Raw genomic sequence first — 27,048 nt, 5'->3', positions numbered from 1 at the left:
GCATCGGTTCAAAACCTGCGCATGCTCAGAATCAAGTCGACGCACGTCGTGTGTTTTACGTCACCGCGTTCTGACCCGATCGGTTTTGGAAACGATGGTGTGTACGCACATCAGACCATCAGTCTGCTTCAGCGGTGAACCGATGAAAACGGTCCGCCGGACCATTCTCATCGGATGGACTGACCGTGTGTACGCGGCCTAAGACGGCTTCCATCATTTATTGATAAGAATAACGGGGGTCATTCATATTTATTCAGTCAGCCATGACTATGTGAGGTAAGCACAGTATACAGGACACTAGGATGGCTTCTGTCATTTATTGATGAGAATAATTACGGGGGGCATTCATATTTATTCAGTCCGCCATTACTATGTGAGGTGATTGAACACAGTATACAGGACACTAGGATGGCTTCCATCATTTATTAATAAGAATAATGGGGGTCATTCATATTTATTTAGTTGGCCATTACTACGTGAGTTGAACAAAATACACAGGACACTAAGACGGCTTCCATCCTTTATTGATAAGAATAACGGGGGTCATTCATATTTATTCAGTCAGCCATGACTACGTGAGGTAAGCACAGTATACAGGACACTAGGATGGCTTCTGTCATTTATTGATGAGAATAATTACGGGGGCATTCATATTTATTCAGTCAGCCATTACTATGTGAGGTGATTGAACACAGTATACAGGACACTAGGATGGCTTCCATCATTTATTAATAAGAATAATGGGGGTCATTCATATTTATTCAGTCGCCATGACTATGTGAGGTAAACACAATATAGAGGACACTTTAATAGCTTCTGTCATTTATTGATGAGAATAATGGGGCATTCATATTTATTCAGTCAGCCATGACTATGTGAGGTGAATATAATACACGTGGCGGTTTCCATCATTTTTTGATAAGAATAATGAGGGTTATTCATGTTTTTTTTCCAGTGGACATTACTATGTTCAGTGTACACAATATACATGTCACTAGAACGGCTTCCAACAGCCTTTCCCCGCCCTCAGTTCTCTCACACACAGTCACTTCACAGACACACATATTGTATACACAACAAGCAGACAAGGTCACATGACACCCCTTGCAGGGCAGGCGTCCGTACCGGCGTCATGACGTCGGCGCGTGTAGCCTTCGAAGCCGAATGGGCGGGAAAAACCGGCAGACAGGCGATCTGAGGAGAAAAGTCACCCGGCCGGGTGTGAAGTGGGTGAGGTGAGTGTGACAGAGGCACGAGGAGGGTGGGCTGTGGAAATGGCTGTACGGCGAGTGTCAGCCCAAAGCGAACCTGTCACCGAGCAACAGAGTGTCTGTGTGTCCTGACCGGGGGGCACCTATGACCTGTCTGTGCTCCTTCCCACACTCACAGGTGCTGCCAGTTGGTGGTTTTCATCTAGTTTTGTTGCCTTTTGGGATGGAAAGAAGCTTGATGTGTACTTTTATGAAACATCTGATTGGACGATCTCCTTTAGAATGACTGTAGCGCATTTTGTGCATGTGTCTTTGCATGCGCTGTCATGTATGGGGTAGCATGTTCATGTGATTGCGCTCCCCCTCTACGCGTGACCAAATAAAGCTCAGGCCATAGCGCGTCGGATTTGTGTGCAACATTGTGCGCTTTTCCAACGCGCTGTCCTTTTAGAATACGTGCGGCGGTACATATCCGTTCTCACGCACGCCAAGCGGTTCCTTGGCTCCTCTAAACGCCCTTTACGTCTTTGCAGGAACGAAAATTCGCTTAACCACTTCAGCCCCGGACCATTTCGCTGGTCAAAGACCAGGCCCCTTCTTGCGATTCGGCACTGCGTCGCTTTAACTGACAATTGCGCGGTCGCGGCACCCAAACAAAATTGACGTCCTTTTCCCCCACAAATAGAACTTTCTTTTGGTGGTATTTGATCACCTCTGCGTTTTATTTTTTTTGCGCTATAAACAAAAATACAGCGACAATTTTGAAAAAAATATCTATCTATCTATCTATCTATCTATCTATCTATCTATCTATATATATATATATATATATATATTACATTTTGTGATAATAAATATCCCCCAAAAATATAAAAAAAATTATATTATTCTACATATTTTTGGTAAAATAAGAATCGCAATAAGCGTTTGTTGAAAGTTTTATAGTGTCTACAAAATAGGGGATAGTTTTAGGCATTTTTATACTTTTTTTTTTTTCTAGTAATGGTGGCGATCAGCGATTTGTATCGTAACTGCGACATTATGGCGGACACTTTTGACACCCCATTTTGGGACCATTGTCATTTTTACAGCGATCGGTGCTATAAAAATGCACTTTTTACTGTAAAAATTACACTGGCAGTGAAGGGGTTGACCACTAGGTGGCGCTGTAGGGGTTAAGTGTGACCTGGTGAGTGATTCTTACTGTAAGGGGGGGGATGGGCTGTGTGTGACACGACACTGATCTCCGATTTACACGGAGCCCGAGATCAGTGTCACTAGTCAGACCGGGGAGATGCTTGTTTACATTAGCATCTTCCCGCTCTATCTCTCCGTGAGATGATCGCGGGTTACCCCTACGGCGATCGAGTCTGCGGGACACGCGGGCCCGAACGCCGCTGGAGTCCCGCGATCGCTCCCCGGAGCTGAAGAACGGGGAGAGCTGTGTGTAAACACGGCTTCCCCGTTCTTCACTGTGGCGCCGTCATTGATCGTGTGTTCCCTGATATAGGGAATGGCGTCAATGACGCCACACCCCCCTACAGTTAGAAACACATATGAGGTCACACATAACCCCATCAGCACCCCCTTGTGGTTAACTCCCAAACTGCAATTGTCATTTTCACAGTAAACAATGCATTTTTAATGCATTTTTTGCTGTGAAAATGACAATGGTCCCAAAAATGTGTCAAAATTGTCCGAAGTGTCCGCCATAATGTCGCAGTCACGAAAAAAATCGCTGATCGCCACCACTAGTAGTAAAAAAAAAAAAATGCAATAAAACTATCCCCTATTTTGTAAACGCTATAAATTTTGCGCAAACCCTCCCCCTGTCACTGGGCAAGGGCACATCACGTGATGTGTATCTTATATCTGACGGGGGCAGAGTAAATCCCATATTCATCCCAGCACAGCTGTGTGGTCACTGTCAGCTGGTTCATGCTATGGGGACAAACCTTACTGGGGGAGGTTTTTTGGGTTCCTTCAGAAGTCTGTGTTTATTTGAGGTTTCATTGATGGCTGGTTCTCTTTGGGTTCTTGTATGGGGGTTCAGTGGTGACTGGTTATTTGGGTTCTTGTATGGGGGTTCAGTGGTGGTTGGTTGTCTTTTGGGTTCTTGTATGGCTTCAGTGGTGGTTGGTTCTCTGGGTTTCTTGGGGTCAGTGGTGACTGTCTCTCTTTGGGTTCTTGTATGGGTTCAGTGGTGGTTGGTTGTCTTTGGGTTCTTGTATGGGGTTCAGTGGTGACTGGTTATTTGGGTTCTTGTATGGGGGTTCAGTGGTGGTTGGTTGTCTTTGGGTTCTTGTATGGGTTCAGTGGTGGTTGGTTCTCTGGGTTTCTTGGGGTCAGTGGTGACTGTCTCTCTTTGGGTTCTTGTATGGGTTCAGTGGTGACTGGTTATTTGGGTTCTTGTATGGGGGTTCAGTGGTGGTTGGTTGTCTTTGGGTTCTTGTATGGGTTCAGTGGTGGTTGGTTCTCTGGGTTTCTTGGGGTCAGTGGTGACTGGCTCTCTTTGGGTTCTTGTATGGGTTCAGTGGTGGTTGGTTGTCTTTGGGTTCTTGTATGGGGTTCAGTGGTGACTGGCTCTTTGGGTTCTTGTATGGGGTTCAGTGGTGGTTGGTTGTCTTTGGGTTCTTGTATGGGGTTCAGTGGTGGTTGGTTGTCTTTGGGTTCTTGTATGGGTTCAGTGGTGGTTGGTTCTCTGGGTTTCTTGGGGTCAGTGGTGACTGGCTCTCTTTGGGTTCTTGTATGGGTTCAGTGGTGGTTGGTTGTCTTTGGGTTCTTGTATGGGGTTCAGTGGTGACTGGCTCTTTGGGTTCTTGTATGGGGTTCAGTGGTGGTTGGTTGTCTTTGGGTTCTTGTATGGGGTTCAGTGGTGGTTGGTTGTCTTTGGGTTCTTGTATGGGGTTCAGTGGTGGTTGGTTGTCTTTGGGTTCTTGTATGGGGTTCAGTGGTGACTGGCTCTCTTTGGGTTCTTGTATGGGGTTCAGTGGTGGTTGGTTGTCTTTGGGTTCTTGTATGGGGTTCAGTGGTGACTGGCTCTCTTTGGGTTCTTGTATGGGGTTCAGTGGTGGTTGGTTGTCTTTGGGTTCTTGTATGGGGTTCAGTGGTGGTTGGTTCTCTGGGTTTCTTGGGGTCAGTGGTGACAGGTTCTTTCAGTGAGCCCCAGCTCTTTGACCGGTGATCCTGACACTGGTCAGTCATGTGGGTGGGGCCATGTAGGGTTCCCCCAGGCTGACCTTGTTGGAGAGCACTGTAGGGGGACTTCTGAGCTCACATCATTGTGGGCGGGGAAGACCCCATTAGGCTTCACAGATTTTACACAATTTCTGTACTGTTACTGGTCAGAGGTGTCATAGCCGTCATCTTGTCATGAAGTCTTCTCATACATAGGATGTGCCCTTAACTATAAAAAAAAAAAAAAATTTGTGCAAACCAAATGCCTATTGCGATTTTTTATTTTTTTTTGCCAAAAATATGTAGAAGAATACGTATCGGCCTAAACTGAGGAAAAAAACATTTTTTTTAATATATTTTTGGGGGATATTTATTATAGCAAATATAAAATATTGCATTTTTTTCAAAATTGTCGCTCTATTTTTGTTTATAGCGCAAAAAAAAAAAACGCAGAGGTGATCAAATACCACCAAAAGAAAGCTCTATTTGTGGGGAAAAAAGGACGCCAATTTTGTTTGGGAGCCACGTCGCACGACCGCGCAATTGTCAGTTAAAGCGACGCAGTGCCGAATCACAAAAAACTGGCCGGGTCCTTTAGCTGCCTAAAGGTCCGGGTCTTAAGTGGTTAATAGAAGTCTATGCGATTTTTTCAATGAAATCGGAAGCTTTTTCAAAGTCGCTGTGACACGAGCTGCGGCAATTTAAATGGTTCAGTTGTTGGCAATTGGGGGGGGGGGGGGGGGCTTTAGTGTGACTTGTCATGTGATTTGGAACTGTTGAATCGCACCGGTGTGAATGTGGGATAAAATGCAATATGGTTACCTGGAGGAGTTCTGTACACAGACTGGGGATAGTATGCCACATAAAAAAGGTGGAATATATATATAATGTGTGTGTGTGTGTGTATATATATATATGTGTGTGTGTGTGTGTGTGTGTGTGTGTGTGTATATATATATATATATATATATATATATATATATATATATATATATATATAATTACACACGCAAGTACACCCCTCAAATTTTTGTAAATCTTTTCTTCTATCTTATTATGTAACAACACTGAAGAAATTACGCTTTGCTACAATTTTTCTTTAAAAATACTTGTTTTGCAGAGATTGCATGTATTGCTGCATGACTGATCACTCGCTCTCTTTTTGTATATTTATTATTGTGTACACCCCTCACATTTTTGTAAATATTTTCTTCTATCTTTTCATGTGACAACACTGAAGAAATGACACTTTGCTACAATGTTGTGTAGTGAGTGTACAGCTTGTATAACAGTGTATTTGCTGTCCCCTCAAAATAACTCAACACACAGCCATTAATGTCTAAACCGCTGGCAGCAAAAGGTGAGATGCAATCTCTGCAAAACAAGTATTTTTAAAGAAAAAAATATCTATGTTTCCAATCCTGCAATAAAAGCAAAATAATATATAGTATCAAGGTCAGGCGGGTTGCACAGGGTATGGGGCAACAGAGCAATCGGCATCTTAAAAGCAAACCATACACGGCGCAATCATGCCGCCAATCATCTCCAAAGGATTAAAGGGGTTGTAAAGCTTCATGTTTTTTCACCTTAATGCATCCTATGCATTAAAGTGGAGGTTCACCCAAAAAAATAAATTTTTAACATTAGATTGAGGCTAATTTTACTAAGCAGAATCGGGTGTTTTTTTTTGTTTTTTTTAAATTAATGCAGTACTTACCGTTTTAGAGATCGATGTTCTCCTGCCGCTTCCGGGTATGGGCTGCGGGACTGGGCGTTCCTATTTGATTGACAGGCTTCCGACGGTCACATACAGCGCGTCACGAGTTCCCGAAAGTAGCCGAATGTCGGTGCGCAGGCGCCGTATAGAGCCGCACCGACGTTCGGCTTCTTTCGGCAACTGGTGACGCGCTGTATGCGACCGTCGGAAGCCTGTCAATCAAATAAAATCACCCAGTCCCGAAGACCATACCCGGAAGCCACGGAGAACATCGATCTCTAAAACGGTAAGTACTGTATTCATTTAAAAAAAAAAAAAACACCCAATTCTGCTTAGTAGAATTGGCCTCAATCTAATATTACATCTTTTTTTTCGGGTGAACTCCAGCTTTAAGGTGAAAAACACCTTGCAGTGTCCGGCCACCCAGTCCTCCTGTTTTACTTACCTAAGCCACGAAACTCCGTGGGCTCGTTCCCGCAATGGTTTCCCCCAGCTTGAGGCGGCCCGTCATTGGAGATTAATAGCCGCGCAGCCATTGACTCCCGCTGCTGTCAATCAAATCAATAACGCAGCGTGCCGGGGGCGGGGCCGAGTGATACAGTCAGCGGTTATAGCACTGGAGCCCTGCCCACAAGCTAACCCCTTTGGGAGAGTGCTTCCCAAGAAGGGGGTTAGCTCTTGCGGGGAGGAGCCCAAACAGCCGCCGAGGGACCCCAGAAGCCCAGGATCGGGGCCACTCTGTGCAAAACAAACTGCACAGTGGAGGTAAGTATAACATGTTATTTTGTTTCCAGTAGTGAAACAAAAGGATTGCATCACTCCAGGCAAATCGTAAGGTCTCCACAACCATAAAACAAGCCAGGTGCCAGCCTTGGTCCATGGCCAAAAGATGCAGAATGATAAAGGAAAAGGGTGGCGGCACTTCCAGCATAACATGATTATTTTATTGAAGTTTCATTAACTGCTTAAAAAGGAAGTTCCACCCAAAAATGGAACTTCCGCTTATCCATTTGGCACCTTTTTAAGGGGAAGCAGATACCTAATCTATGCCATGTCTGTGCGTTCCCCCCCCCCCCCCCCCCAAAGACAGCAGGGAAGGCGCAGTGCGACTCGCGCGTGCGCAGTAGGGAAACAGGCTGCAAAGCTTCACTTCCTGATTCCCTTACCGATGATGCCGGCGCCTCCACCTGGAGCGGAGGGGCAGGTCGGCTTTGGGTGAGTGAGGACGTCATGGGCGCCCTGGACAGGTAAGTCAGCAGCTGCAGTAATTGTAGCTGCTGACTTAGAATTTTTATTTTCGGTGGAACTTCGCTTTAAGAATGCTATTTGGACAAAACTCTTCAGGAGTGTTGGATACCTGCGTGACTCCTTGCACACTGTGGTTCATTTATGCAGCCTCTACTGCGTCCTTTAGTGATACCTTTATAGGGGGCCAGCAGAAGAACCCACAGTGCACAGAGCGGGCACTAGACATATGACACACCAGGAAGTGTCAGATGTTTAGTGGCTGCTACTCTCCACAAGAGTGGGAATTGGAGGAACAGACACAGTATAAACTCTAGCACTTTTGCAATTTTTTATTTTTATTTTTTTAACCCAGTGGCAGTCACTTTAACACAGGGGTTGACAAATTTGCTTGGAATCTAGGAGCCAGGTAAAAAAGTTAGGAGCCAGAAAACGCGCCCCGTCCCGACGAGCTTGCGCGCAGAAAGCGAACACATACGTGACCAGCGCCCCCATATGTAAACGGTGTTCAAACCACACACGTGAGGTATCGCCGCGATTGGTAGAGCGAGAGCAATAATTCTAGCCCTAGACCTCCTCTGTAACTCAAAACATGCAACCTGTAGATTTTTTTTAAACGTTGCCTATGAAGATTTTAAAGGGTAAAAGTTTGTCGGCATTCCACGAGCGGACGCAATTTTGAAGCGTGACATGTTGGGTATGAATTTACTCGGCGTAACATTATCTTTCATAATATTAAAAAAAAAAAAATGGGGATAACTTTACTATTGTCTTATTTTTTTAATTCAAAAAAGTGTAATTTTTTCACCAAAAAAGTGCGCTTGTAAGACCGCTGCGCAAATACGGCATGACAGAAAGTATTGCAACGTTTGCCATTTTATTCTCTAGGGTGTTAGGATAAAAAATATATATAATGTTTGGGGGTTCTAATTAGAGGGAAGAAGATGGCAGTGAAAATAGTGAAAAATGACATTAGAATGGCTGTTTAACTTGTAATGCTTAACTTGTAATACCAACGGCCACCACCAGATGGCGCCAGCTCACATCTGGTGGTAATAACTTGTAATACCAACGGCTCACCACCAGATGGCCCCAGCTCAAAAAAAAAAAAAAAAAAAAATTTTTTTTTTTTTTTTTGCCCCCCCTTCCAAGCCAAGTCGCCAGGGCCCCATTTCTAGTCGCCATGGCGACCTGGCGCCCGGGATTTGTCGAGCCCTGCTTTAACATATTGTCACTTTATGGGTACATCTTGTTAAAAAAAAATGTTTCTTCTTTTTCCCCTAGGTTTTTATGTGTTTTATAAACATTAACCAGTGTTTATAATTTTGTTTTCTACAGTTGATCGGATCTAGATGAGTGATATAAATCATGGCTGTGCCATTTGTTGAAGACTGGGATCTGGTACAGACGCTAGGAGAGGGAGCCTATGGAGAGTAAGTATTACAGTAAGCAGACTATATTTGGAGCTCTTTAGTTGTTTTAGGTCAGCCTTTCTCAACCCGGGTTCTGCCAGAGATTACTGGGGGTTCCTCAACCACTTGCCGACCGCGCACTGTAGCTTTTACTGCTACAGTGCAGGATTGCTGCACAGAAACGTGTGTGTGTGTGTGTGTGTGTGTGTGTGTATATGTATATATATATATATATATATATATATATATATATATATATATATATATATATATATATATATATATATATATATATATATATATATATATATATATATATATATATATATATATATATATATATATATATAGTATTTTACAAGAGTAAGAGTACACCCCTCACATTTTTGTAAATATTTTAGACACTTTGCTACAATGTGAAGTAGTGAGTGTACAGCTTGTATAACAGTGTAAATTTGATGTCTGTTCAAAATAACTCAACACACAGCCATCAATGTCTAAACCGCTGGCAACAAAACTGAGTACTCGCTCTTGTGAGATACTGTGTGTGTTATATACATTTTATACACACACACACACTGTGTGACTCTGCTTTTGCGGGTAGGAGTCGTGCAAGTGGATCAGCGGGTACTGGCTAATGGATGACCACCAACACCTGCTGATTGGCGAGGAAGTAGGCAGGACAGGGCTCTGTCAGTGAAAAACAAGGCAGATCTCTGTCCTGTCAGTGGGGATGCACCGTATTTTGGTTTTTCCTGCAACCAGGGAATAAAAACCTGCATAATCCTTAGTAAAAGTACACACACACAAATACTGGTTGGGCACACATTTAACCCTTTGATCACCACCGATGTTGACCTTTTTTTGCGATCAGTGTCAGTACAGTAACGTGGGATATTTTTATCACTATTGGGCATCATGCACACTGGACGTTTTTACAGCAGCTGTTTTTGGCAGTAGACGTTTTTATTTCTACAGTCATTAAACTCTCCATGTTATCCTATGTGTCCATGCACACATAGGCTGTTATCAGCAGTTTTGGGCAGTAGTGTTTTTGAGCAGTAAAAAAAACAAAAACTAGTGGGTTCTAAGAGACGTTTTTCAGCTGTAAAAATGCTCTAGCGCTGATAAACGCTCAAAAACTTCGCTCACCAGCGTTTAACGTTTTTGATCCATTGAAATAGATAAAAACCGCTAACGCGGAAAAACGCTAAAATGCTAACTCACTGCAAAGCTACTGGCGTTTTTATAAAATTGTTTTATTTTTCTTAGGGCTGGTTTGAGAATCTAGTTACCCTAGACAGCTGACCCTTAAATTTATGTATTTGCCTGGCAGATTTAGAAATGTGTTTGAGATGAGCCTTTTTATGATTAACAGCTTTAAAGAAGTTGTAAAGGCAGAAGGTTTTTTATCTAAGGCTCGGTTTCCACTTGTGTGACTTATCATGCGACTTGGGACTGCAAAGTTGCATGACAAGTTGTACCCCATGATTTCCAATGAGTACTGTTCATATCTGTGCTACTTCAAGTCTCAGCAACTTCAAAGTAGTCCCTGCACTACTTTGGTCCTACTTTAATGCAACTTGAGGTCCATGGAACTCAATACACAGGCATTGCTTCGAGTCGCAGCAAAATCGCACAACTTTGGGGTTGCAATAGTGGAAACAGAGCCTTAATGCATTCTATGTATTAAGATAAAAAGCCTTGTGTGTAGCAGCCTCCCCAGCACCCCCTAATACTTACCTGAGCCCCATCTCTGTCCACGAGTCCCTCAGCCGTCCCTGACTCTCCCGCCTGATTGGCTGAGACACAGCAGCAGTGCCATTGGCTCCACCGGCTGTCAGTCAGCCAATCGAGAAGAGAGAGTAGGTGGGACTGAATGGAAACACAGAACTGCAGCTCGGCTCGGGTGCCCCTATAACAAGCTGCTTGCTGTGGGGGCACTCGACAGGAGGGAGGGCCAAGAGCAATGGAGGGGAACCTGAGAAGAGGATCCAGGATGCCCTGTGCAAATCCACTCCAACAGAGCAGGTAAGTAGAACATGTTTGTTATTTACAAAAAAAAATTCAAACATGGCTTTACAATCGCTTTAATGTTTGGGATTATTTTTCCGGTCAGAGTACAGCTGGCGGTGAACCGGAAGACTGAAGAGGCAGTGGCAGTAAAGATTGTGGATATGAAACGAGCAGCTGATTGTCCAGAAAACATAAAGAAAGAGATTTGTATCAATAAAATGCTCAACCACACCAATATCGTCAAGTTCTACGGGCACCGCAAAGAAGGCACCATTCAGTATCTGTTCCTGGAGTACTGCAGGGGAGGAGAACTCTTCGATAGAATTGGTAGGTGCTCATTTAGTTTGTTATGCACAGCTTATTGAAAAGAACACTGCTAAATTATATTGATCAAAAATTTGTGTACAATTTATTTTATGTGTGTGTGTGTGTATTTTTTATATATATATATATATATATATATATATATATATATATATATATATATATATATATATATATATATATATATATATATATATATACACACACACACAGACAACGTGAAAGAAGTGTTGTTTTTTTTGTTTTTTTTATCTTTGCAAGTTTATTAAATATAAAAAAATAAAACATTTACATAAGTATTCACAGCCTTTTCTCAATACTTTGTTAAAAATAGAACACCTTTGGGATGAATTGGAGCAGAGACTGAGAGCCAGGCCTTCTCTCCAACATCAGTGCCTGACCTCACAAATGCTCTTCTGGAAGAATGGTCAAACATTCCCATAGACACCCTCCTAAACTTTGTGGACGGCCTTCCCAGAAGAGTTGTAGCTGTTATAGCTGCAAAGGGCGGGCCAACTCAATATTGAACCCTACGGACTAAGACTGGGATGCCATTAAAGTTAATGTGTGTGTAAAGGCAGGAGTCCCAATACCTTTGGTATCATTGGGGGTTATTTACGAAAGGCAAATCCACTTTGCACTACAAGTGCAAAGTGCACTTGGAAGTGCAGTCGCTGTAAATCTGAAGGGTAGATCAGAAATGAGGGAAAGCTCTGCTGATTTTCCTTGCTTGTCCCCCTTGGATCTGCAGTGCAATTTGCACTTGTAGTGCAAAGTGGATTTGCCTTTCGTAAAAAAAAAAAAAATATATATATATATATATATATATATATATATATATATATATATATATATATATATATATATATATATATATATATATATATATATATATATTATATTATATTATATTATATTATATTATATAATATAATATAATATATATATAAAACCCTGGCACTGACCTAGATAAAACCTTGATCCAGGTATTTTTTTTTTTTTTTTTTTTTTTTTACACTTTGTTTTCCACAAGGAGAGAGAGGATTGATATGAATTTGCCCTGTTTAAAGGGGTTGTAAAGGTACAACTTTTTTTTTTCCTAAATATCTTCCTTTACCTTAGTGCAGTCCTCCTTCACTAACCTCCATCCTTCCATTTTGCTTTTAAATGTCCTTTTTTTCTTCTGAGAAATCCTCACTTCCTGTTCTTCTGTCTGTAACTCCACACAGTAATGCAAGGCTTTCTCGCTGGTGTGGAGTGTCGTGCTCGCCCTCTCCCTTGCACTACAGGAGAGTCAGGACGCCCACTAACACACAGCTCCTTTCTCTATCTGCAACGTAGAGAGCGTCCTGTAGTCTAAGGGAGGGGGCGAGCACGACACTCCACACCAGGGAGAAAGCCTTGCATTACTGTGTGGAGTTACAGACAGAAGAACAGGAAGTGAGGATTTCTCAGAAGAAATAAGGACATTTAAAAGCAAAATAGAAGGATGAGGTAAGTGAAGGAAGACTGCACTAAGGTAAAGGAAGCTATTTAGGGGGGGAAAAAAAATTGTACCCTTTTAAAACCCCTTTAACAGATAGGGCAATAATTGAAATCAAGGGACATTAGTATCTCCTTCAGGGGGGCCATTCTCACCACGTGAAGTGCTTCCCCTTTTTTTATTTTATTTATTTTTTCATCTAAAAAACATGGAAAGTAGGTTATATGGGTTCCTATGGCATAGGTTCACACCAGCGCAGTGCAAAGTTCTTGAGAATTAATCGCTCTCTGTTGGTGGTAATTAGTGATTTTTGTGATCTGTTTTAGAACCGGATGTGGGTATGCCAGAGCAGGATGCACAGAAGTTCTTCCAGCAGCTCATTGCTGGCGTGGTAAGAGAAGCTTGTCTTCTTTTATTTACAGGTCGTCATTGTGTTTTATAGTGCAATAATTACTTTTGTCTGATGTAAGGGCTGCCGACACAATTTGTGTTCTATTTTTTTTATCTGATCATCCTTTGCTTTTTAATAAAAAAAATAAAGATGTATACGCTTTTGTTTCTTGAGCAAGTATAAAGCAGTATGTTAGATTTTTTTTTTTTTTTTTTTTTTTTTTTTTCTCCTGTGATTTTTTTTTTTTTTCTGTAGCATTTCTTTCCAGGCTTTTAGTCTAAATGAAATGTAAATGTGAAGTTCTTGTCTTGTTCATATTTGCATTATATTTCATGTCCTGGGTGGTCTTTATGCCTAATTTCACTATCGTGTGTCTTTGTTATTGTATTAGGAATATCTTCATGGTCTTGGAATTACACATCGAGATATAAAACCTGAAAACTTGCTTCTAGATGACAGAGGTAGGAAATAACATTTCTAATCTCTGGTGCAGAAGGTAACAGTAATAGTGTTGTTCATGAAGGTTTATGCTAATTTAAATTTAAAACTTGAAGAGGTACCATGAGCAGGTATCATCAGAGCCTAACCAAGGAGACTACAGTTTAAAGGATTTATTTGAGCACCCTTTGTGCTGAAGTCAGTTTTTCTCCATCAAGAATGTTCTGGGCTGCTTGATGGAAGGGTAGGAAAAAGGCATTTCTGGGCCACTAGTTTGCCAGCTGTAAAAAGCAAATGCATAACCCATAATTTGAGTGTCTGAGATATTGATCCATTTGGATTATTATTTGAGTGTAATTATAGGGTCTGTCAGAAAGTTAACCAGAAGTCATTGCTTATTTAAAATATAGAGGTCCAATACCAAAATGTATTTAGGACACCTCCAAAGCATGTGATTTTATAGTGCCAGTGGTCAATCGGGGACTACTGGGAGATGCTGCTCTTCCCCCTATAAATACAATTATACAAGAGGTGTGATGAACTATAAACAATTTGAGTTTTTGAGTGGGGGGATCAGGAGACCAAAGAAATGGCTTCCAAAGCTTCAGACCATTGATCATCATCCTAAGGGTCCTAGGTCCTGCCCCCCCCCCCCCCCAAATTCCTGTCTGCACTGCATATAAACATTAGCACTATAGGCTGTCACCAGAACAGAATAGAGGTCACGAGTCCCTTTTTAGTTAAAATAACAAATCAGATCATCACAGAGTGGAGCTGTGGATATGAATTTAAAGAATACACAGTGCCACGTCCCGATAACTCAGATTTGGAAAAAAATATATGTCAGATGATGGACTTTGGAGGCGTATTATATTAAAAATGTAATATTTATTGGAAAAAGACTAGAGATTAAACATATAAATCACAATTGAGGCCGTTCCTGAGAATGCCTAAGAACACAAGAAAAATGGCATAACACAACACCTATAACTTGGGGGTACAGTAAATAAATAAAAGTGGGGCTGAGCTTCGCATGACACATCACCTTCTGCAAACCTTAAGGGCTGTTTTACAATTATTAGTAGGAAGTGGCTGCTAGTTCTCCACTTTTATCTATTTACTGTACCCCCAGGTTATAGGTGTTGTGTTATGACATTTTTCTTGTGTTCTTAGGCATTCTTAAGAACGGCCTCAATTGTGATTTATGTTTTTTTTTTTTTTTATGATTCTTATGTCTTTTTCCAATAAATATTCCAGTTTTAATATAATACGCCTCCAAAGTCCATCATCTGCCATATATTTTTTTTCCCTTTTTAGTTAAATGAGCAGATGCCACCATTGTTAATCAGGATGAATTATGAACTAAGGCTTGATTCACACCTATGCATTTTTTTGTGTTTTTTGCAGATTTGCTCTACAGAAGGTTTTACATAGGAAACCATGGTATATGTTCTGTAGTGCAAAATTAAGAAAGCACTAAAAATGCATAGGTGTGAATCAAGCCTCAGGGAATAGTATGGGATTGCCTCTGCAGGGCATGAGAGTTGGAGATGTTGAAAGAATGAGAACATTATTATGGTATAGTTGGTAAATGAAGAAGATGCCAGCTGGTTTTCAAGTATCAAATCCCTCTACTGGCTAGTTCAGAAAAGGCCACAGTGGAGCGTATTGAGTGGACCCAGTGTGCTCAGTAATTGTCTGGGTAGCCTTCCTGATTTTCTGAGTTAGAAGTGTGGGGAATTGCTACTTCAAGGGGAATTGCTACTTCAAGGGAAGTTGCCCAGCTTCTAGAAGAGATTGGGAGAGAATCGCTCTAAGCAATTATTTGGGTGACTTTATTTGGGAAAAGGAAAAACTTCTGAGGTTTGGAAAAACTCATTTTGTATTGTAGCTACTAAAGGCAATAACTAACCTGTCCTAGTCTAATTATCTTGCTTTTTATTTTTTCTTGTTATTACTTTTGTTTAGTAGACTTTGTATGTATTTTTCAGATAAGCTTAAGATTTCTGATTTTGGCCTGGCCACTGTGTTCAGACATAATGGGCGGGAGCGTCTACTGAACAAGATGTGTGGGACTCTGCCCTATGTAGCACCGGAGCTTATAAAGCTGAGGTCATTTCATGCTGAACCCGTGGATATTTGGTCATGTGGGATTGTTCTGACCGCAATGCTAGCTGGAGGTAATGTATACCAACATAGGACATACAGTAAAGTATAAAACTAGCAATAGATGAAGACGGTGCAAAATGTGTAAACATATGCAATTTTGTGTTCAAAATGCTCTTTTCGGGGGGGAAACAATACAGCTCCAAAAAAAAAAATGTTCAACGGAAAGTTCCCTATTTTGTTCCCTGAACTAAATGCTTTCCCAACAATCTTTTTAAGCTGGGTTCACATTCATGCGACTTAGATGCGTTTTTTAACTGCATCCAATTCTCAGAACATGGCTTTCAATGGAGTTGGTTCACACATGTGCGGGGCAACCGTGGTGTGTTTTTTTTTTTTTTTTTTTTTTTTTGAACGGGTCCTGTGCGTTTTTGGGTCCGGTTTAGGTGCACATTTTTCCAGAGGTCAAGTGGTTAAACTGAACATTATTTAATTATTCAGTATTGTAGGCATGCTTTATAAAATATCTGATCTCACTAATGTCTGGCGTTATGAAAATTGTGCATGTTTTGGTTTTATAGGCTTTTTGCAGGCTGTACTAGTTTGACACGTCCATAAGCCTGGCCTAGCGGGCTGTTGCTCGGGAGATGTTGGACCTTAACTGATTTTATTTAGGCCTGGAAAACTTGAATGTTTTTCCGCATCTTACAATGTAGCCATTAGCCGTTTACGAGGGACTGCCAGACCACATTTAGATGTTCTGTTCACTGAACCAGTGAACAGAAACGTCCTGGACTCCAGACTGCAAACCGCAGCCACGTATGTGTGTGAACCCAGCCTTGTGGTTTCTTGCAGGCTCTGTCATATTCTTTGCCATATTCACCACAAGTTAGTGGACATGCTTAATGGCCAACTTGCTCTTTGAAAGAAAGACCAGTTGTGCAATTAATATTTATAACATTCAGAATAAAAAGTCTTTTATAGACGCAATCTGTACCCACTAATTAAGTAATCGGTCATGTCAAAAGCAATGTCAAAAATCTTTATGATATCAAGACTGTGGGGTTGGACTAAAACAATCTAATGCGGCTCTGCGTTGTAGCCAATCGGCTTCTAATTTCAGCTTGTTCAATTAAGCTTTGTCAAAAAAAAAAAAAAAAAATGGAGGGTGATTGGTTTCTATGCAGAGCTGCTCCAGATTTTGCATACACCTGTTTTCGTAAATCGACACCTATGATTGCCTCTTTTAACAGTTTTATAAGAAATTGCTGTGATGCTTAAAACAGAAAGCGAGAGGAAATCCCTGAAAATTAAGAGAATTCCATGGGGACCCCCAGATCACCAGAACTAGTTTCCCCATTGTAAGATTTTTCCATCTATTACTTTTCTGGGGAAAACCCTCTATATATTATATAATATAATCTATTATAATACTTCTTTTTTTTTTTTTTTTTTTTTTTACTTTCATTTTCAATGATAATGGTAAACAGGACAAATATAGAGGGCAGAATCTCCTTTTAAAGGGGAAAAAAGACAGCAATAAAAACCTGGCAGGTGTTCTAATCCCTCTGCACACTATCCACACTACTAAGTTTTCCCAGGTGTTTTTTTTTTGTAAAATTAGGTGTCTCTGCTTGTATTCGGGTCAACTTATACGTGTTTGTGTGTGTGTGTGTGTATATATGTATATATGTATATATGTATATATGTATATATATATATATATATATATATATATATATATATATATATATATATATATATATATATATATATATATATATATATATATATATATACAATGTAAAAAAATTATAAACATTTTTTCTTTCATACTTTTTTTCTCTGATCATCGTATGTAGAGCTTCCATGGGATCAGCCTAATGATGCATGTCAAGAATATTGTGACTGGAAAGAGTCAAAACACTACCTTAATCCGTGGAAAAAGATTGACTCCACGCCTCTTGGTAATCTGCTTTTTCTTTTGCATTAATTTGTCTTGTAAATGTTTCTACAAACTTTTAAATATTAAGGTGATTTTAAAGGCAGGTTTTTTACCTTCATGCATTCTATGGTCTAGGTTTACTGCAGCTTTTAAAATTTAACATCTAAACAGTTTTTTTTTTATTACCAAAAATTAGGTAGAAGAATACATATCGGCCTAAACTGAGGGAAAAAAAAAGTTGTTTTTATATATTTTTGGGGGATATTTATTATAGCAAAAAGTAAAAAATATAGCGCTTTTTTTTTTTTTCAAAATTGTCGCTCCTATTTTTGTTTGTAGCGCAAAAAATAAAAACCGCAGAGGTGAACAAATGCCACCTAAAAGAAAGCTCTATTTGTGGGGGGAAAAAAGGACGCCAATTTTGTTTGGGAGCCACGTCGCACGACCGCGCAATTGCATATTGGTCCGAGTCTTAAGTGGTTAAAGCGGGAGTTCACCCATTTAAAAAAAAAAAAAAAATCTCCCCTTAGCTTCCTGCTCGTTCGGTCTAGGGGAATCGGCTATTTATATTAAAATAGGTGCAGTACTTACCCGTTTTCGAGCTGTATCTTCTTCCGTCGCTTCCGGGTATGGGTCTTCGGGAGCGGGCGTTCCTTCTTGATTGACATTCTTCCGAGAGGCTTCCGACGGTCGCATCCATCGCGTCACTCGTAGCCGAAAGAAGCCGAACGTCGGTGCGGCTCTATACTGCGCCTGCGCACCGACGTTCGGCTTCTTTCGGAAAATCGTGACGCGATGGATGCGACCGTCGGAAGCCTCTCGGAAACCTGTCAATCAAGAAGGACCGCCCATTCCCGAAGCCCATACCCGGAAGCGACGGAGAGGATGCGTCTCGTAAACGGGTAAGTACTGCACCTATTTTAAAATAAATTGCCGATTCCCCTAGTAATAACGAGCAGGAAGCGAAGGGGGAAAAGTGCCCTCTAAGGGTGAACCCCCGCTTTAAGCATATAAGCTTGTTTTTGTGTTGAAAATAACTGTGGAATCTAAAACTCCGGTGGGTGTAGCAAGATTTGTCTTGTGTGTGGGTTTTCCTTTTTTTTTTTTTTTTCTGATCCGAAAAACGGATCCGATCCGTGAGTTTTGATCAGTTGAACTCCTAATAGGGGGCATAACTGATTCAAAGTTGCATTGGAAATAGACAGATACAGAATACAATTTTGAACCCGTTTCATTGTAATTCTTCTTAATAGTTTTATGAATCGGGCACCCTGGGGCTTGCATTAGCTGGCTAAAAGTTATATATTTGTAATTGGCAGCTGTTTCAGCTATGATTGTAGCTTGGCAGTGAAAAAACACTTAAAAACTACTACTACTACTACTACTACTACTATTTTTTTTAAATCTGCATTGTCTTCTTTTTCAAGCTTTGTTGTGTAAACTCCTAACCGAAAATCCCAGTACAAGGATGATTGTTTCAGACATCAAGAAAGACCGCTGGTTTAGTAAACCGCTGAATAAAGGTAAAGAGTTACTTACATTGATAGTTTCTTTTGGTGCTAACACAGATGCTGGAGGAGATCAGATCCTTTGTTCACATTGAAAAACATGAAATGTTTCATGTTCACATGAATAAGATAACATGGACATCATTTTAAATCCACATTGCCTGAATGCACAAAGCCAAGGCACCAGAATACATGTACTTATTTTCTGTTTCAATGGTATTTATTGAAATTTATATAACATACATAACGGTTGAACTATGTACACTGTACAAACTATATAGAGGTAAGGTGGTAGGGGAATGGTCAGATCAAGAGCAGAGAGGGTCCAACACCTCAGAGCAGACTCCTGAAAGAAAATGATTGACCAGTTAGAGTGACCACAAAGTCATTTGGGTCATCACTTCCTCAGACACTCGCCCTAACAAATATACACAGTAAAAACAAAGTAATTATCTATTTCTAAGGTCGGTGCCCCAGTAAGTATAGAAACAAGAAGGTCATCGTGACAGCATTTTCAGATAAATCGATGGTCTCCAAACTGCTGCCGGGGGCCACATTTGGCCCTTTGCTTGCTTTTTTTTCAGCCCTTGGGGCATTATTCCCCCATTGCCAGTAACAGTGGGCCATCGTTTTTGACACTCTATTCCTCCCACTGAGGCCAGCAATGGGCCACTATTTCCTCCCACTGAGGCCAGCAATGGGCCACTATTTCCTCCCACTGAGGCCAGCAATGGGCCACTATTTCCTCCCACTGAGGCCAGCAATGGGCCACTATTTCCTCCCACTGAGGCCAGCAATGGGCCACTATTTCCTCCCACTGAGGCCAGCAATGGGCCACTATTTCCTCCCACTGAGGCCAGCAATGGGCCACTATTTCCTCCCATTGACCAAAGCCCTAAAGTCTGAAGGACAGTAAACTGGCCCTCCTGGAAAGTATGGAGACACCAGAGATAGGTCAATATTGGCAGCCTTCATGATGATTTTTTATTTTTTTTTTCCTAACCTTCTCTTTCTCTTATAGTCCGTGGACGGACACAGCTCTTTAAATCTTGACAAGTGGGTTATGTTCCCTGTTTACAGGAGAGGATCCTCTCCTGTAAACAGGGAACATAACCCACTTGTCAAGATTTAAAGGAGCTGTGTCCGTCCACGGACATCAGAGAAAAGGATTTTACGGTGAGTACAAAAAATCCTATTTTTATTTTTACATCTGAAATTATGTTCAGGTGATGACTAATTGTAGATGCTATACTACATGACTAAATACACCACAGGGCTCCTTGTATCATACCATTTACCAATAAATCGCTTGTCTTCCATAGTCAATGGTGGGTGAATTTATGTAACGTTTGCAGTATTTAGCAAGTTTCTGAACTGCTTTAATCGCAATTTTTTTTTTTTTTTTCCTGTCCTTCCAATAGGTCTGAAAAGACACCGCGTATGCTCAGGGGGTGCAACAGAAACATCAGAGATTTTCAGTAAACACATACGTAGTGATGCGGACAAGTCTCTTCTCTCACACAGGTCAGTGCTTCGTTCAATAACCTTATCATTTAAGAGCATTTGTTGGTGAAAGCATAAAGGTGTAATTGCAAGCTAAAGAGGGATTTTTTTTTTAAATGTCATTCTTGCCTGTGTATTTTCGTGTTTTCGTTTACTACACAACCTTTGTATGGTTAATGTGCATTATGTACACATCCTTTTTTAAATGGGGGGGCTGTGTTCTACAGAATGCCGTGCGTGACTTCTGGCCTGCAGTAGGATAAAATCCAGGGGCCAGATTCAGATACAAGACACAACGGCGTATCTCCTAATACGCCGTCGTATCTCTGAGTGCGGGCCGTCGTATCTATGTGCCTGATTCAGAGAATCGGTTACGTATAGATATCCCTAAGATCCAACTGGTGTAAGTGTCTTACACCGTCGTATCTTAGGCTGCATATTCACGCTGGCCGCTAGGTGGTGCTTCCGTATAGTTACACGAGGAATATGCAAATTAGGTATTTACACTGATTCAGAAACGTACGTCCCGCCGGCGCATTTTTTTTACGTTAGGCTTTTTTCGGCGTATATGAGGCATAGCTAATGTTAAGTATGGCCGTCGTTCCCGCGCCGAGTTTTGAAATTTTACGTTTGCGTAAGTCGTTCGCGAATAGGGCTGTACGTCATTTACGTACACGTCGAATCCAATACGTCCTTGCGGCGTACTTTAGAGCAATGCACACTGGGATATTTTACGAACTGCGCATGCGCCGTTCAAAAAAAACGCCAAACGCGAGGTCAAGTAAAATTAAGATAAAACACGCCCCCAACATCCCCATTTGAATTAGTCGGGCTTACGCCGCCACACATACGTTACGCCGCCGTAACTAAGGGCGCAAGTTCTTTCTGAATACAGAACTTGCGCCCAAAGTTACAGCGGCGTAACGTATCGGAGATACGTTACGCCAGCAGAAAGATCCGCTGATCTTTCTGAATCCAGCCCCTGATCTCTAATATTGGCCTGCACAAATTTCTCTTGGAAGCTCCATAGAGGAGACAAGACTACACAGAGGGAATGAATTTGTACCAGACTATTTTTCACAATGGCTCTAACACTTAAAGGAGAAGTGTGATGGTGAAAGAAAAATAAACGTACACACCCATCTACAACATCGGTCGGATCTTGCGAGTTGCCCCCCTATCAGCTCAAAGTCTGAGAGCTGAGTAATCGCATGACTGCTGATCGCTCGGTTTTGGCAGCCGCTCTGAGCAGAAAGCGATGACTGTCAATCGCTGCTCTCTGCTCTGTCCCTCCAGCTGTACTAACAATCCAATGTTTGTACAGCAATCTCCTCTGCTGTTATATTGTGTTCTAACAAGGGGGTGCCCGACATTCAGCATATGTGTACTAAGCTTGACAATTCCATAAGAATACTCTTCCCAGTGAATACTATTGTAACCAATCCTGTTGCCTTGCAGTGATGAGAAGACAAAGTATTCCAGCACACAGCCTGAGCCTCGCACAGCCCTCTCGAGCTGGGACAGTAGTAACACCTCTAATATAGATAGCCTGGTGCAGGGTAAAGGATATAGTTTCTCTCAACCGGCCTGTCCAGAAAACATGCTGCTAAGCAGCCAGCTGCTGGGCACCCCGGGTGCCTCCCAGGTAAGCCCAACATAGTGTGGTGTGTTTTTTGTTTTTTACAATTTTCATAGTTTTCATTGTATCTGCCTGAATATTTTTATCATTGCTGTCAATTATATAATAAACCCCTAAAACCATCCACAGAACCCATGGCATCGTTTAGTAAAAAGGATGACCCGCTTCTTCACCAACGTCGATGCTGAAAGTACTTATAATAGTCTGAAGGACACGTGCGAAAAGATGGGTTATGTGTGGAGAAAAGGCTGTGCCAATCAGGCAAGTTTATAAATCATCTTGCTAAGTTATTGTGTATCCTTATAGTCCAAGTTAAGCCTCGTACACACGATCAGACTTTCTGACGGGAATTGTGTTGATAGCCTGTTAGTGGAAAATCCGACCGTTTGTACGCTCCATCGGACAATTGTTGTCAGATGTTCCGCAGACAAATGTTGTATGGCAGGTAGGGCCGAAAAAATTAATCGATTATGAAATTAATCGATTTACAATTTTCATAATCGATTAATCGGCCAGTAACATAATGGGGTTAAAAAAACTAAAAATAGCCCTTTTATAGTACAAAAAAGCAAATCGCTACTGTAAATATTACTTTCACTGTCCCACAGTAAAAAAATTAACCCCTTACAGTAGCGATTTGCGCTTTTTGTAATAATTTGTTTTTTTAACCCCATTATGTTACTAAACATCTCAGGCTTGGTGCTTTTTGCAGAAACACACTACAGTTCATTTACATGTTTTCCTATGGGACACGTTCACATCCATGATTTTTTTTTTACGGCTGCTGCATGGTGCTATTTTTTTATTTATTTTTTGGTTCAATATACTTCAATGGAGAAGCTGCAGAAAAGCATGTAATGTGTTTTTGCGGCAATTTGTGTTTTGTAATCTGCGCAACAACGAATTGGCCCAAAAAAAATGCAATTTTTTTTTTTGTTTTAAGGCTATTATCCGATTAATCGAAACAATAATCGGCCAACTAATCGATTATGAAAATAATCGTTAGTTGCAGCCCTAATGGCAGGCTTTAAAATTTTCCGTGGACAACGGTCTGTTGTGGACAAAAGTTCAAAGTACAAACACGCATGCTCCGAAGCAATGCTCCCCATAACGCAACATTAGCAGAAGATGCCCAAAGGGTGGCGCTAAAGAGATGGAAAAACCACATAGTACATCTAATACGTCACTACGTTCATGTTTGTTGGCCGACAATTCTTTGCCGTTTGTATGCATGACACATTTCTGGCCAACGCCCTTTGGAAAAGTCAGAGGCTTTGCAGAAGATCGTGTGTGCCAGGCTTTAGAAGCTTGGTGCACTGTTTTAAAGTGATTGTAAAGCTTCTTTTTGGAGTTGATCAGGAATAGTACATACATCTTCAGTGGGGATGCTTGATCCACTGGAAATTGTTCTATGGGGGTATTTCTTGCGCTATGAAGAGATTTTCTTTCACTTTCGATTAGGTCTGCAGCCCAGAAAGTGAAGGTAAATCTCTTCGGTGGCTGCAGAAAGCAAAAAAAGAATGTAAAACTGTCTCTTATTTATTTTTTTGCGCAACACCCTACTGTATCCAAAAGGGTGGGAGTGGATATTTGGCTTCAGATATACCTTGTCCTTGTGTCTGATATAGATAGAGAGATATATTTATGAACTTTGTTTTTTTGTTTTTGTATTAGGTGACACTTTCAACAACTGACAGGCGAAACAACAAATTAATATTTAAGGTTAATTTGGTGGAGATGGAGGAAAGAATGTTACTGGATTTTCGCCTTTCAAAGGTACTTTATTTTTAAATTGTGTTTTTGTAAATGAATCAGTGAATCTTTGATCAAATACCCAAGTTATTGTAGTGGTCGCAAGTGTTTGATCGCCCCTGATGTTAACCCATTCCCAGCCAGTGTCATCAGTACAGTGACCGTGCATATTTTTTTAGCACTGATCACTGTATTGGTATTACTGGTTCCCAAAAAAATCAGGTATCCGACTTGTCCGCAGCAATATCGCAGTCCCGCTATAAGTCACAGATCACTGCTATTACGAGTAAATAAATTAAGAATTCCATAAAAATATCCCATAATTTTGTAGATGCTTTTAACTTTTGCATCAATCAATCAATATACGCTTATTGATTTTGTTTTTACCAAAAATATGAAGCCAAATCTTTCTTTTCTCTTTCTTTTCTTTTCTCTTTTTTTTCTCTTTCCTTTCTTCTTTCTTCCTCTATTCTCCTTTTCTTTTCTTTTCTCTTTCCTTTCTTCTTTCTTTTTTCTTTCTTTTCTTTTCTTTTCTCTTTCTTTCTTTCTTTTGTAAAATAAAATGTATACATTTAATTGTCGGTCATTGTTTATCGCACAAAAATAAAAACTGCAGGGGTGATCAAATGCCAGCAAAAGGAAGCTCTATTTGTGGGGGAAAAGGACATACATTTTATTTGGGTACAATTAGGGTTGTCCCGATACCACTTTTTTAGGACCGAGTACAAGTACCGATACTTTTTTCCAAGTAGTCGTCGATACCGAATACCGATACTTTTTTTAAATGTGTCCCCAAATGCAGCCATGTCCCTCTAGCCATGTCCCTCTAGCCATGTCCCTCACATATGCAGCAATGTCCCTCTAGCCATGTCCCTCACATATGCAGCAATGTCCCTCTAGCCATGTCCCTCACATATGCAGCAATGTCCCTCTAGCCATGTCCCTCACATATGCAGCAATGTCCCTCTAGCCATGTCCCTCACATATGCAGCCATGTCCCTCACATATGCAGCCATGTCCCTCTAGCCATGTCCCTCACATATGCAGCCATGTCCCTCTAGCCATGTCCCTCACATATGCAGCCATGTCCCTCTAGCCATGTCCCTCACATATGCAGCCATGTCCCTCTAGCCATGTCCCTCACATATGCAGCCATGTCCCTCCAGCCATTTCCCCCATACCTTTGCCGCCGAAAGCCGCTGCCGCCGCATGGAGAAAATCACAGCATTCATTTGAATAGCTGTTTTGCCCGCGCTTATAGACACTCCCCCTTGCTCGGAATTGGACAGATCACGATCACCCATCCAATCCCGAGCAAGGGGGAGTGTCTATACGCGCGGGAACACTACAGCTATTCAAATGAAAGCTGTGATGTTCCCGCACTCCGTTTAACCCATGCGGCGGCTTTCGATGCGGCGGCGCGATGCGGCGGGGGGGGGATGGGGGAGTATTCTATTTAGGTATCGGGGGTATTTGCGCGAGAACGAGTACTCCCGCAAATACTCGGTATCGGTCCCGATACCGATACTGGTATTGGTATCGGTATCGGGACAACCCTAGGTACAATGTCTTAAGACATTGTCAGTTAAAGTAACGCAGTGCCGTATTGCATGAAAATGGCCTGGTCATGAAGAGGGTAAATCCTTCCGGGGGGTAAAGTGGTTAAGGAGATTCCCGCTCTCCATTTATCCTGTTTACTGTGATCATTGAAAATGGGGGTGGGGGAACTGACAGGTTATAACCCTTCCTTATCCGAAATTAAAAAATAAGTTTTGCCTATAGTTCTACATTCCAGGGGCTACGTTGTAATGGGCCCCAATCATTTTGAAACAGAAAATTATCAGTCTCTTAAAAAGGATCAAATGTAATTTTGATCTAAGCTGCCATCAAATTTAAACACATGATTTTATTTTCCAGGGTGATGGCCTAGAGTTCAAGCGACATTTCTTGAAGATAAAGAAAAAGCTGGAAGACATAGTGGCCGTTCAGAAAGTTATTGTGTCTATCACCTGATTGTGGGGTTCCCAGACTTGCGATCATTTATTGCCAACCCCCTTCTTGCATTGCTGTTGAGTACCAGTTCTGGACTCCTTTATTTTCTGTTAGGACCTGTAGTTGTGGTCATTGGCAGTACGGCGGGGGGTCATTTGGACTGCTCCCAGCTTACATGGAGAAGGAGGAGTTCCGTTTATTTCATGGTGCCGTCGGATTCACTGTGGGCTTGACACGTTTCTTTGCCTTAATACAAGCTCTTATTAGGGCTTCCTTGGCACGTTTGGTATTTTCACAGTTTGTGAAGCATACAAAGCTTGGGGTCTACACATAAACCTTAAGTTGTTCCATATCTCTATTTCCCAGTGTTGTGGTGTTCATGAATTTAAACTTCCAAAAAGTGGGAGTTCCATTTTTGGGTGGAACTCTGCTTTAATATATATTTTCATATCACTAAGATACCTTCTGTTCACAGAAATCCTTTCACAGTTATTACTCTTTAAATTATTTGTAGGCAGTAACCAGAGCTAAAAATGTAGAGTTTGGGCCCTGAGGCCATCACAGCGATAAATATATAAAAAAAGTGAATGTTTAAGCCATTTGTAACATACGTTTTATATGTAAATAAATGCATCACTTTGGAGAAAGTTATATTCTGGTACTATATTCTATGACTGTGGTTTCTATTTTTTTTTTGCTTGGGTCAGAGAATGAACGTCAACTTATTAACTGCCTGACCTCTCGCAGTGGGGTTTATTTACTAAAACTGGAACGTGCAAAATCTGGTGCAGCTCTACTAATCAAATCTTAATTGAACAAGCTGATTGGTTATCATGCTGAGCTGCACCAGATGTTGCACATCTCCAGTTTTAGTAAATCAACTCCAGTGTCTCTTGGCTTTTGAGAGTGCATAACCACATCGACGGATAGATTCTGGTAGTTAAAGTGGAGGTCCAGCTTTAAAAAATTTAAAGTCAGCAGCTACAAACACTGTAGCTGCTGACTTTTAATAAGCACACTTACCTGTCCAAGGTGCCCGTGATGTCGGCCGATCGTGGCTGGTCCCGGCGCCTTCAAACAGGGAGTGGAGCCTTGCGGCTTCATTGCCCATTTCCTACTGCGCATGTGAGTCCTGCGTTGCTTTGTGAATTGGCGGCTGACTTCTGGGAGACGCACGGAAGATTTGCCT

The 27,048-nt window shown here is 41.3% G+C and overlaps 1 protein-coding gene and 1 non-coding gene across 3 annotated transcripts; both read left to right on the top strand.

Moving 5' to 3' along the window:
* Nucleotides 1-1,107: 1,107 nt before the first annotated feature.
* On the top strand, nt 1,108-26,510 carry CHEK1 (checkpoint kinase 1). Of its 2 annotated transcripts, none has more exons than XM_040326429.1 (13): nt 1,108-1,235; nt 8,689-8,783; nt 10,882-11,105; nt 12,912-12,976; nt 13,368-13,437; nt 15,406-15,594; nt 17,383-17,487; nt 18,893-18,988; nt 20,395-20,497; nt 21,935-22,121; nt 22,245-22,376; nt 23,790-23,891; nt 25,785-26,510. In XM_040326429.1, exons 2-13 carry the CDS (start codon nt 8,719-8,721, stop codon nt 25,878-25,880), a joined length of 1,434 nt encoding a protein of 477 aa, XP_040182363.1. In that variant the 5' UTR covers nt 1,108-1,235; nt 8,689-8,718; the 3' UTR covers nt 25,881-26,510. The 2 variants fall into 2 exon arrangements, with proteins under 2 accessions (XP_040182363.1, XP_040182364.1); XM_040326430.1 differs by lacking the exon at nt 1,108-1,235 and adding an exon at nt 1,246-1,389.
* On the top strand, nt 3,036-3,166 carry LOC120916677. Its single transcript, XR_005744087.1, has one exon. It is a non-coding gene; the product is annotated as a small nucleolar RNA SNORA48 (small nucleolar RNA).
* Nucleotides 26,511-27,048: the final 538 nt, after the last annotated feature.

The sequence above is a fragment of the Rana temporaria genome, chromosome 10, assembly GCF_905171775.1.
Source record: "Rana temporaria chromosome 10, aRanTem1.1, whole genome shotgun sequence".
Taxonomy (NCBI): Eukaryota; Metazoa; Chordata; class Amphibia; order Anura; family Ranidae; genus Rana; species Rana temporaria.
Note: the sequence above shows the minus strand (reverse complement) of the source record. Positions and strands in the feature narration are given on the sequence as shown.